The following is a 12,644-nucleotide window of genomic DNA, read 5'->3' on the forward strand; positions in this document are numbered from 1 at the left end:
AAACTCAGCAGCACTGACATAGTGATCATATGGCTTTGTTTATCATCAACATCATGTGAGTACCATGTCAATACTGACAATGACATGGTTTTGTTTAATAACAAAGTCTTTAACCTCCCTGGCGGTATGATTCTTTCAGAAAAAAGGTGCTGAAAGCGGTACCATTATTTGCAAGGAAATTTGGCGTTTTATACTGTAGGTCTGTAATTTTTAGGAATAACTCACTTAAATCTGACCAAACAAGAGTCTTGTAGGCATCCCCGGTATGACATTTTTTTAAAAAACAAAATTATAAATTATAATATAATAAATAATTATAAATAATTATAACAAATAATAATATAATTATAATAAAAATTATTCAATAATGTAATCAACTCAAAATCACTGAAATTTGCTCAGTTGCAGAATTGTCTCTGTCATTACTTTTATTTTTTTATGACGGATTTCCCCACAAATCGCTATCGCACAATTCTGCAAGTGATTATAATTTATTATCGCTGTTTTCTAGCTGCTCTAAAACCATTTTTGACATAAAAATACACTTTTGGTTGCTATGGACAATCTACAGTTTGCAGGGAGAAAGAAAGGTTTTTATTATATAAAAGTACATGTAGGACACTGGGCAGACCACTAGGGACAAGGTGTGTTTGTATTTTGTACATACAGTACTGTAATCTATAAGATTACAGTATACTGTATGTAATTTGTTTGTTTACGTTTTTGAATTTGGTGCCGTTCTCTGCTCCCGTGCGTCGTAACGTCACAGGGAACGGAGATCGGCGGCACAGGGGGGCGCTGTGTGAATCGAGCAAGGTCCCGCTCGCTCACACAGCGCGGTGGCATCGCTGGATCCAGGGACAAGGTAAGTAAACACTGTCTGTGGATGCTGCGAGGCAAGCCCGAGTCTGACTCGGGGTTACCGATCGCAGCACAGAAATCTAACCCTGAGTCAGACTCGGGAACACCGCTAGGAGGGTTAAACCCCTAGGCCCCATTCACACCTGAGCATAGGCATTTTCAGGCAGAAAGTTACGCATTTTGCCACGATTTTGTACAGGTCAAAAGGTCACCACTGTAAAAAGCAAAAAAAGCCCAAATCTGCCTAAAAGTCCCAGAACTTGTTTGAGCTTGAGGTGTTTTAGAGCTTTTGGCTTCAGGCGTTTTGGAGTGGAGATGTGAACCATCTCGATAGAGAATAATTGATTTTTTCCCCTCCAGAGTTTTGTAGCTTCAGGCTTCAAGCTACATAACTCTCAGGTGTGAATGGGGTCTAACTGGCCTTTTAAGAGGTGTGTAATGCATGGGAGGTGGCACAGCTTCTGTACCATGTGACCACTTTGAGTGACTCTCACAGCGGTCATATGATTGGGAGCTCATCTTGCTGGCTCCTAATCAGAATCCTTGACTGAGGACTATCTAAGGCTCTTAGCATGAAACTTCATGCCCCTGTGGATGCATATGTGCAGATAGTGTTTGATATGGTAATCAAAGCCATATGATCAAACTCAGCAGCACTGTGATCATATGGCTTTGTTTATCATCAACATCATGTGAGTACCATGTCAATACTGACAATGACATGGTTTTGTTTAATAACAAAGTCTTTAAACCCCTAGGCCCCATTCACACCTGAGCATAGGCATTTTCAGGCAGAAAGTCACGCAATTTTTGCGGCGTTTTTTACCGCATTTTGCCACGATTTTGTACAGGTCAAAAGGTCACCAATGTAAAAAGCAAAAAAAGCCCAAATCTGCTTAAAAGTCCCAGAACTTGTTTGAGCTTGAGGTGTTTTAGAGCTTTTGGCTTAAGGCGTTTTGGAGTGGAGATGTGAACCATCTCCATAGAGAATAATTGATTTTTTCCCTTCCAGAGTTTTGTAGCTTCAGGCTTCAATCTACATAACTCTCAGGTGTGAATGGGGTCTAACTGGGCTTTTAAGAGGTGTGTAATGCATGGGAGGTGGCACAGCTTCTGTACCATGTGACCACTTTGAGTGACTCTCACAGCGGTCATATGATTGGGAGCTCATCTTGCTGGCTCCCAATCAGAAGCCTTGACTGAGGACTATCTAAGGCTCTTAGCATGCAACTTCATGCCCCTGTGGATGCATATGTGCGGAAGCTGGGTGTTAAAGCCCACTTTTGTTGATTTGCATATATGTGTAATGTGTTATACAGTCAGCAAGAGGGAAAACACCATGTCAGTGCTGATGTGGTGATCGCGTGGCTTTGTTAAACAAAAAGAAGAAAAGAAAAACAAAACAAAACATGTAGTGCAATGACTTGAATTACTTACATCTATTAAATACATTTTCTTGCAGAATATAAAGAGATTGAATCACACTGCTTGGTGCCCGGTGATGTAATTGTTCTTACAGGAAAGAGGCAGTTCTTACCATGTGATGCCATACTTCTCAATGGAGGATGTATTGTGAATGAGAGCATGCTTACAGGTATACAGACAAACAGTGCCATATACACTGGTATAGGTTCCATTTAGATCACAGGATCCCTTTAAAAGACAATAGTTTATAATTTAGTTTTCTTAGGGTGTAAAGATACACCTGATTCGCAACTGATATTTCATTTTCAGAATTTAAGATTATATTAATGACATATAAAAAAAAGCAATCAAAGACTACAAACACATTTATCATTCTAATACCTCTAAGTTCTGCATCTAAAGTATTGAAAAATTGCAAACTTAAATTTTGAGGTGACATTTTTTTTGTAGTTTACCAACAGATAGTAGTCATTTATGTTTACACTAAATGGGAGTGTAGCACTACCCCCGAAGGAGCTGCTGAGTATTTTTGGGTGGCACGTTACCTCTATCATTTCGCTGTCCAGGGCGAAGTGAGAGTCCGAAGAATTTCAATGTCCACACAATGCACTTCTTTTTCTGGGATTTATTTTCAGAACTTTAGTAAAAAAGAAGTAAAGGGGTGGAAGGATAGGTAGGTTCAGGTGCATAATCACAAATAGGAAACACTCCTGCTTCCAGCAAACAGTTCTCATTGCCACTCTAGCCAGAGTGGGTATTGCTCACCCGGATAGGTCCCTCTCACTGACCTAGCAGCCGGGATGGCGCACGGAACAAAGTACAGTCTCTGCCACAGACCTTTCTTTATGAGGAGACACTTTTGGTCCAGAATCCCCTACCACAGGATTCAGCACCCGGATCTCTCCAGCTTAGCTTTAGAAGAACTTTAGTTCCGACAGGCGACACCGTCAAGCCTCTCAGTGTATCCTTCGATTAAGTTTCCAGGCCTACTCCCAAGGTACCAGCCTCTTGCATGGCCCTCTCCAGGATAGGTCCTCCCCTGGGTTCCTTCATCAAGTGACCTCCTCCCGCAGGATGGACAGTACAGGATCACCTCTTCAAAAAGAGCAGGCCCCAGTCTGACTACTGGGCCTACCAGGCGAAGCCGCAACCCTGGGCCAACATGGTCCTGGAGTCAGGATTCAGGACATGCACCTCAGGCCAGACGGGCCACGAGGTGCGAGCAACGAACCCCTCTAATGGCGTCTGTCCCTCAAGTACCCCTCCCCAGCATGCACAGCGGGGTGACCACTCCCACTGATTTGCTGCTGAGGGGAACACCCAAAACACTCTGACCTTGCTGCTGCCACCCCTGGGGTGGGAATGACACCCCCTGGCTAACAATAGTGGAACTCCCAGCACAGCCATGGCTGGAACAGAGGCTAAATTGCCCTTAATCACTCCAGTCTGAGCCAAATAACAGCTCAGACCCCCACTAAATTTAGAGCAGTGCCTGTTCAACAGGAGCAGGGTGCTACAGGAGAATACCAACTAAATAAAGTTTTAAATAAGAGGATTATCACTTTTTTGAATGAACTCTTTTATTTTATGCATTACTTTTAGTGTGTGGCTGCTTTTTATTGTTTAATTAGTTGTATTACATCACCTTATCACATTAATTACAAACTGATTGTAAATGCTATTTAAGGCTAGGTTCACACAACCGCAGCTGCAATTTGATTTGATTCTCAATTATGCAATTATGTAGTGTGACTTTTGAATGCATTTTGGATTTGTTTTGCATGTTCTATAAGGCCACAATTGCACTGGAATTGTACCAAAGTGGCACAGGACCCTTTTCCAAAAATTGTGCCATTCTGTGCTGCACTGATATGAATGGTCACCATTGAAAGCATTGTGATTTCCATGTCATGCGACTCTGTTTGACTCAAGTTGCATCTGAAATCACACTGAACCAGGCCTTAGATCTACCAACAAATATGTAGTGCAGGGGCCTAGTCGTTTGGCCAGATTGTATTGTATATGGTTAGCCTAAAAGGAGCTTATTGGGACATATGCTTTAGAAATCTATTGCCGTATGTTGTTTTAATAAAGATAGTTCAGACTGAAGATGTTGTACAGTTCTGTTAGGTCTCATGCACACTTGAGCTAAAAAAAAATGCTTTTACAGGGGTTTGAGATATTTTTTTCCCTGCCTCTAAATGTCCCTCCATGTTAGCCTATATGTCCATGAACTCTATGGGCATTTACAGGAGTTTAGAGGCAGGGAAAAAACCCCCACCAAAATTGCGTTTAGGAGAGGAGCTATTAAGCTGATGCGCAGGTAAACTTGTTTAACCGTGCCTATGCCTAAGCACTAGGTGCATTTAGCGCTTGAGCATTTTTTTATTTCAGTGACCAGAATATATTAATATTCTGACCAATAAAAGAAATAAACGCCCAAGAGCTTGACAAGTCTGAGGCCTTGTAGACACTCGTCAGGAAAAACCTGTCGTTTTCCCTGACGAGATTCTTGGCAAGAAACTCTTGCCGCCAGAGTGTACTGACTGACCGTGGTTCTCTTGAACGGAAAGAACATCGCGTATGACGAGCATGCGCTTGTCACATTCGATGCCTTCGCCGCCATCTTGCTCCACCCTACCTATGCCGTGGAAGATACCGCGCATGCATCAAAGTCATTTCGAGCATGCGTGGGTTTCCACGGCGACAGGTAAGTATACACACTCTCGGGTTTCTCGTCGGGAAACAGGCCAACAAGAATCTCAATGAGAAAAAAGAGACCAGGTTCTCTTTTTTTCTCGTTGAGATTCTGGCCAGATTTCCAGACGAGAAACCTGAATGCCTCGTACACACGAACGGGAATCTCGGCAAGAATCAGTTTTCTTGCTGGTTTTTGTCGAGAAACCCAGTCGTGTGTACGAGGCCTAAATGCAACTAAATGCAACTTAGGTGTGTTTTTTAAGTTATTTGTCTCCTGCTAAGAGAAAAGCTTTATAAAGACCTTGGTGCATAAAGTCTCACTGTTCTAAAAATGAAGTTTAAATGAATGCGTTATCACAGTTTGATGATTTGCTAAGATCAGTTTTGTATTTAGCCACAGTTTGAACTCTTCTTGTTAAATAAATATTTCATAGATGGATTTCTATAGACAAATGTTTAGAATGCTTAGGATGGGCCTGCAGCATAGATGTTTTTCCTGCAGTTAGCTTGTATTCTAGCTGATAGTCAGACCATAAATTGGTTTTATAGGTGCTGAAATCGAACCCCATTGAAGTCAACAGAAGCTGAATGTTAAAGAACATTAATGGCTATTTTATAGGCTATGAGGCAAAGAATTTCAAAACAAATACAAAGGGAAGCTGGGCACTGCCCTGGGGAAAATGTACAAAGTAAAACATGTTTTAAATATTTCAATTTGATGGTGAGCAACACTTTTAATAATGCTTAAGAGTCAACATTAAAAATCCAATGCATGGGCATTGTTCAAATATGGTCATGTGGCCATATTTGGTCAGTGTTATCAGCGTTATTCTTGCACCTTTGTTTGCAAGACCTGGTATACCGGTTAACAAATGAATGAGGCTGGGTCATGTCAATTGTTGCTAAGAATATGGTGGATGCCAACACCTGTTGCTTCCTTAACAACCACTGACAGAGGAAACTGTCAAATATAGTAGTGGTAAAAAAAATGCTACTATGTATGACTTTAAGTAGCAGTCTGAACAGGCAAAGTTTGGTCTTAACCTGTGTTTGGACTGAATTGAGAGCTCATTCCTAACCTTAAACAATGCTGTTGTTAAAGCCTATTGCAATCTGCACAGTGAGCACCATCAAGGTTGATCCTACCTCATGTACTTTGAGACTTAAGTCCCGTACAAACACAACCAGAATGTCGGGAGACATTTGCCGGTACAAAAAGTACCGGCTGACATTCTGCTGTGTGTATGTTGATCTGTTCGGCAGAAGACTGCTGGCTCCTGTCGGACATGCATGCCAGAAAACCAGCAACCGACGACTCCCGATCAGTGCTTTTAACCATTGGCAGAGAGCACTGATCAGAGTTTTCTGGTGGGAGGGTCCAGTCCCCCGGCAGAACACAACAGCTCAGCGAGTGAGATCACTGGACTAACCTTGCATGGTTAGTACAGCGTCTCCGACCATACTGTACCCGGCATTACAGATGAGCATGTCAACAAGACTGAAAGGAGATTTCATTGCTGTCTTTTTTTATTCATTAATATTTAAGGAGTGCTGTTTTTTTTTAACAGGTGAAAGTATTCCTGTCTCTAAAACCCCTCTACCTAACAATAACCATACCATGACATGGAAGGCTCACAGTGGGGAGGATTTCAAAAGACATATACTTTTCTGTGGAACAGAAGTCATTCAGACAAAGCCAACGAGCCATGGGCAAGTTAAGGCAGTTGTCCTAAAAACTGGTTAGTAAAGAGTTTGAAAAATCTGAAATGATGAAATTTACAAGTATGACTGTTTTAGGCAAACAATTAAGTAGAACTAAACCCTCCTAATGTTTTATACTAAGAAAGATGCCATCTTACCCTTTGTTCGATCTATGGTTGCTATGGTTGTGCATATATGATCAGCTATGACACCAGCCATGTGATGGTAAGCACCTGTGACAGTTATTATTCACAGCATGCCTTGAATGTAAAAGGCCCCTTTCACACTGGGGCGGGCAGGTGCAGTGGCGGTATAGCGGCGTGATTTTTAGAGCCGCCATACCGTCGTATTTACCGCGATTTTCAGTCGCTAGCGGTGTGGTTTTAACCCCCGCTAGCAGCCAAAAAAGGGTATTACTGTGGGGTCCCATTGATTTCAATGGGAAGAATCGGTAAAGGAGCGGTATACACACCGCTCCTTCACATCTCCTGCAAGCAGCATCTTTGGAGCGATTTTTTCCACCTGCCCTTAGGCTTTCACATTGAGAATGCTGGGGCAGGATTATTTCAGGTGTTATTTATGTGCTATTTTTAGCACTAAAACGCCTGAAATACGCCTCAGTGTGAAAGGGGCCTAACTGGTTTGAGAAACAATTCAATCAGTGGGTTTAGTTCTGCTTTAATATTAATATTTGCCTGTATTAATCTATGGATCTGTACAACATGTTTTTTTTTTTTGTATACTTATGAAAGAATTTATTTTATATGTGCAGGATTTAACACAGCTAAGGGGGATTTGGTCAGATCCATCTTGTACCCGAAACCCATGAATTTTAAATTGTATAGGGATGCCTTCAGATTCTTAATGATTTTAGCTGGAGTCGCTGTCCTTGGAACAATCTACACTGTGGCTGTTTTTGTCTTATGGGGGGTAAGTTATGATAGAAATAGCACCTGCATAACAGTATGAAGATCAAAAAAAATATATTTATATTAGATAAAAATGCAGTTTTTATAACCTTAATAATAAAAAAAGGACATCCATGGTAATTTTATTGGAAATGTTGTATTTTTTTTATATCACTGTTAAAAATAATCAATAATGCCATAGAAATAATTGAACAACGAAACTTATTTGTGTAAATGTTAATACCTTTAAAGAATAGGCCTGTGTATTTTTTTAGAATGTGTAAAGTAAACATGCAGATTTAATTAGAGCATAATAAAGTTATTTGCATGCAGTGGTCAGTAATAAAGTAGCTGCGAACACCCCCCCCCCCCGCTAAAGTAAGAAATACTTGTGAAGGTTATTGATTCTAGGTGGCCTATCCCATAACAAAATACCTGAAAATGTATTTAATACAAAGTCTAATGACTGTGGATTGGAGAGTTGCAATTGCATTTCAGTAATGAGATACTACTGGATATGTGTTTAGTGTCTCCAGTGGTCTCCTATATAGCACATATACGTTTTTAAACACATATATCAGAATGATGATGAATCTTGTAGATATTTATTAATACAAGATCAACAGTATAACAGATGAGAAATATTAAACAATATAGTATTATTGAATATTACATCTATTTGTCTTTCAGGAGTCTCTAACTGAAGTAGTGGTAAAAGCTTTGATCATTATCACCACCGCTGTCCCTCCAGCACTGTCAGCTGCCCTGTCTACCGGAATTATGTACGCTCAGCGCAGACTCAAAACCAAAGGAATTTTCTGCATCAGTCCTCAAAGGATCAATGTATGTGGTCGGCTAAACATTATTTGTTTTGATAAGGTAAGGCTGTAGTGAGATTTCAGAATATTACATTTTTGTTTAAGTCTATACTGTGTTCATTTGAGTTCTTCATGGTTGTTTTCAAATGCAAATTCATTCTTCATTTACAAGCCATGTACAGAACTGTGTGAACGAATTACAATAATATAGAAGGAATTTCTATATATATTAAGTTTTGTGTATTTTTCACATTTATTTTGTTTTATCTTATTTTATTTTACAACAGACAGGTACCCTAACAGAAGATGGATTAGACCTTTGTGGAGTACTGCCTTCTCAAGGGAACTGGTAGGTTCCATACACTGGTGAACATTTCTAACAGAAGTATACTTGAGGTGATTATAGCTAGATTAGTGCAATTGTGACAGAGAAAATTGAGTACTGTGCGTGATACTTTTTTCACTAACATAATTTTTCATGGACGAGCTTTCGGGGTGTAAGAAAGCTCGTCCATGAAAAATTATATGTTAGTGCAAATAAAAAAAGTATCACGGCCAGTACTCAATTTTCTCTAACAGAAGTATAAGAATAATAAATTAGCTCTTATGTGAAGATAGATAAAGCTGACATATTAGTACATTGTGAGATATCTCTGCTGTGTTTCAATCATCTATGGCAGCATTAAGTCACAGCGTCCCCATATTTATAATTATAAGCTATAATTTTTCTTGTGTCCTGCCACAACTTGAGTTCCCCAGGTGTCAATCCCTAAGAGGTAAAAACATGTCTATGCTCAAATCATGTTAACACTTAGGATTCTCATTTAACTTGGCAAAACATCAGAAAGTATTGAATAGTATATATAAAATAACATGTATCATCCTTTATATGATGTAAGAACTTGGCCTGGGGGTAGTGGGGTATTTGCCTTCCTGGACCAGTACAAATAAGAAATGTTGGATGCCTGGGTTTACATATACAGTAGCTATCGGCTCCCTGTTCAGACCTGCTATCACAGCACATGGCAGAGGGAAATCTTCTTTTGTGGCTCTAACATGTAATGTGAATTAAAGTTTAGCTAAAAAAAATCCCACGGTCTCCTTACTTACCTGTAATGAAGGAGGCCTCACGTAGTGAAGGCAGCTAAATCCTGGAGAAATCTTCACTGCAGGAATGCCTAACTTCTTCCTGTCTCTTAGCTTCAGGAGCTACCATAGTTAACAGCTTTGGTCTACAGACAGAACATTAGTATGAATAGTTAACAGCTTCGGTCTACAGACAGAACATTAGTATGAATGGTCTGATGGAGACACCCCCAGCTTCCCCCTCCAGCATTGAGAAACGTTCTTTCAATGATTATGCTGCTTGTAACACATTTGTGAATGGGGGAGAAGGAGACTGATCAGAATCCCCCCTATTCACAGATCATGTTGCGTTATGTACTCTAAAAATAACCTTAGTGTATTTTTTACTGAAATACTAGTGCTTGATAAACCACTGCGGAAATATCACGTGCCATAAAAAAAATGGAACTACCACCATTTTATTCACCAGGATCCCTGCGTTCAGAAGTTATATAATATTTTGGAAGTTTTAAATAATCTTTAGGCCTAAAATTACAACATATGTGCAAAAAACGCAAAAATGGCTCTGGCAAAAGGGTTATGTGAACCTTGTCTTAAGCTCGGCCCTTGTTATTCAATTGACAATGTTTTTATTTTCTGAAACCTCTTTTATGAACAGCTATCACTCTCAGTCTAATAAAGGATAATGCCATGAAAGAAAAAAAAAAAAACTAAACAGGTCAAGTGAGATAAGTTGAAAAAATCAGAGATTTCCTAGTTAGCAAATGATTTTTGAAAGTGAACAGTTACAATGAATCTGTTTTTTAATGTGTTTCCTTTAGTTTCCAGAAATTTCATAACTTTGCATCAGATGCCACTTTGCCTTGGAGTCCCCTTCTCGGAGCACTAAGCTGCTGCCACTCATTAGTTTCAATTGATGGAAAACTTCAAGGAGACCCACTAGATATAAAAATGTTTGAAGGCACACAATGGGTAAGGATGTTTTTTCAATATCGTTTTATTTGGTTTTTAAATAAATTAAAGGAGACACATGTACAGACAGTAGTAGCAGAACAATTATAATAAACAAGCCTTAAGAGTGATGTCCAGCAAAAGATCAAGGTATCTCATTTCCTTCACAGCGAGGAGATAATTGCAATATATTGCAATAGATGGCATAGATATTACAACATATGTCTGTAGGCATAGGGGTTAATTTACTAAAACTGATGCATGGAAAATCTGGTGCAGCTGTGCATGGTAGCCAATCAGCTTCTAACTTCAGCTTGTTCAAGTAACCACTTGCCAATGTATATATAGGTTGTGGTTTTCAAGTGGTTTACCAGGGCTATGGCTAAAGCTATCACCCATAAGCCTATTATTATTTTTCTGCCGGCGTGAAAGCAGTCCAAGCGGCTCATTAGCCGTTTGATTTATTTTAGTAGCAGCAGGAGGGGACGTCATTCCCCCCCACTGCCTTTCACCAGTGTTTCTCAGGCTTATCGTTGTTAACGGCACACGCGAGAAACGATTCGACGGTGCGACCGGCTGGTCACAGAGGCGAACACAAAGTCATCTCTGATCGCCTCAATGGCTTTGGAAGACCATCATGCCACTTCCGGTCCAGAGTGGAAGCTTTTTTGGGGTCTTTTGCTTTAAAGGTAAAGGAGGGATTTGGAGTATTTTACATATGAGATATCGCTGCGAATGTTAGAGCGAGAGCAATCATTCTAGCGCTAGACCTCCTCTGTAACTCTAAACAGCTAACCTGTAAAAAAAAAATTAAAACATTGCCTGTAAAGATTTTTAAGTACCGTAGTTTTTCGGCATTCCAGAGCGTGCACAATTTTAACCACCTCAGCCTCGGAAGAATTTACCCCCTTCCTGACCGGGCCATTTTTTGCGATACGGCACTGTGTTGCTTTAACTGACAGTTACGCGGTCATGCTACGTTGTACCTAAACAAAATGTACGTCACTTTTTTCCGCACAAATAGAGCTTTCTTTTGGTGGTATTTGATCACATCTGCGGTTTTTATTTTTTGCGCTTAAAACAAAAGAAGAGCGACCATTTTGAAAAATAAATACAATATCTTTTACTTTTTGCTATAATAAATATCCCACATTTAAAAAAAATATATATATTTTTTTTTTCTCAGTTTAGGCCGATATGTATTCTTCTACATATTTTTGGTAAAAAATTGCAATAAGAATATATTGATTGGTTTGCGCAAAAGTTATAGCATCTACAAAATAGGGAATAGATTTATGGCATTTTTTTTATTATTTGTTTTACTAGTAAAGGTGCAGATCAGCGATTTTTATCTATAAAAATGCACTGATTACTGTATAAATGTCACACACAGCCCTGATGTAGGTAGAGTAAACTTTGTTTCTATTATGTAGATGCTGTCTTAAGCAGGTCATGGATGACTTAAAAACCATACGAAAATTCTAGTCGATCACCAGATTGTTAGATTTTCGCAACATTAGTGCGCCAGCTGCAACAATCGAAAGTGCCTGATCCAACATGCTGGATTTTATGGTCTATGACCGGCCTTAAATTAGTGCCTTTGTTGCTGCACAGTGTATATACAAGATGCTACTGTTAAAGTATTTATTTTAAAGTAGAACCAATCTCTCCTGTCAAAAGAAAAATGTGAATCTGCGCTACAGAATATTTAAATATAATAATTACGCTCTCAGGTATTGAAAGGTATATAGTATAATGAGTATGAGGGGCTGCCCCTGCAGAAAAATCCCCACAAAATGGAGAAAGGTATGAAATAATATAGAAAGCAGGTGGTGGCGCCAACCTAAAGTGTAGACTAAATGTCAAATAATAATTAATGTTGTATGGGTGATACAATAAAAAATGTTGTATGGGTGATACAATAAAAACAATAAAAACAAAAAACCCAAAAATGTTGCGTGGTGATCCAAATAACAACCAGAGTAATTCAAAATACAAATAAACTCAAAAAGTGTTCCAGTGCTAAAATCTCATTCCATCTCTGCTTCATGCAAAAATAAGTGAATCAATGAAAATAAATATATATATAGTGCAGTGTGCTTTCAACAAACAGTTAAAGAGTCTTTATGCAAAAGAGTTCCATGCAGTAAATAAATAAATAAATAATTGAAAGTGCTGTGTGCTTCTTCCACGT

The 12,644-nt window shown here is 39.3% G+C and overlaps 1 protein-coding gene across 2 annotated transcripts in view; it reads left to right on the top strand.

Annotated features, from left to right (window-relative positions):
* The window catches only part of LOC120936830 (probable cation-transporting ATPase 13A4), a 104,594-nt gene that overhangs the window by 42,080 nt on the left and 49,870 nt on the right, over nucleotides 1-12,644 (top strand). For both annotated transcript variants that reach the window (XM_040349529.1, XM_040349530.1), the window contains 6 exons: nucleotides 2,324-2,455; nucleotides 6,555-6,725; nucleotides 7,460-7,617; nucleotides 8,286-8,474; nucleotides 8,701-8,762; nucleotides 10,321-10,471. In XM_040349529.1, coding sequence (XP_040205463.1) covers nucleotides 2,324-2,455; nucleotides 6,555-6,725; nucleotides 7,460-7,617; nucleotides 8,286-8,474; nucleotides 8,701-8,762; nucleotides 10,321-10,471 — 863 coding nt within the window. The remainder of the gene's footprint in view (nucleotides 1-2,323; nucleotides 2,456-6,554; nucleotides 6,726-7,459; nucleotides 7,618-8,285; nucleotides 8,475-8,700; nucleotides 8,763-10,320; nucleotides 10,472-12,644) is intronic.

Source organism: Rana temporaria, chromosome 4, assembly GCF_905171775.1.
Source record: "Rana temporaria chromosome 4, aRanTem1.1, whole genome shotgun sequence".
In the NCBI taxonomy this organism is placed as follows: domain Eukaryota; kingdom Metazoa; phylum Chordata; class Amphibia; order Anura; family Ranidae; genus Rana; species Rana temporaria.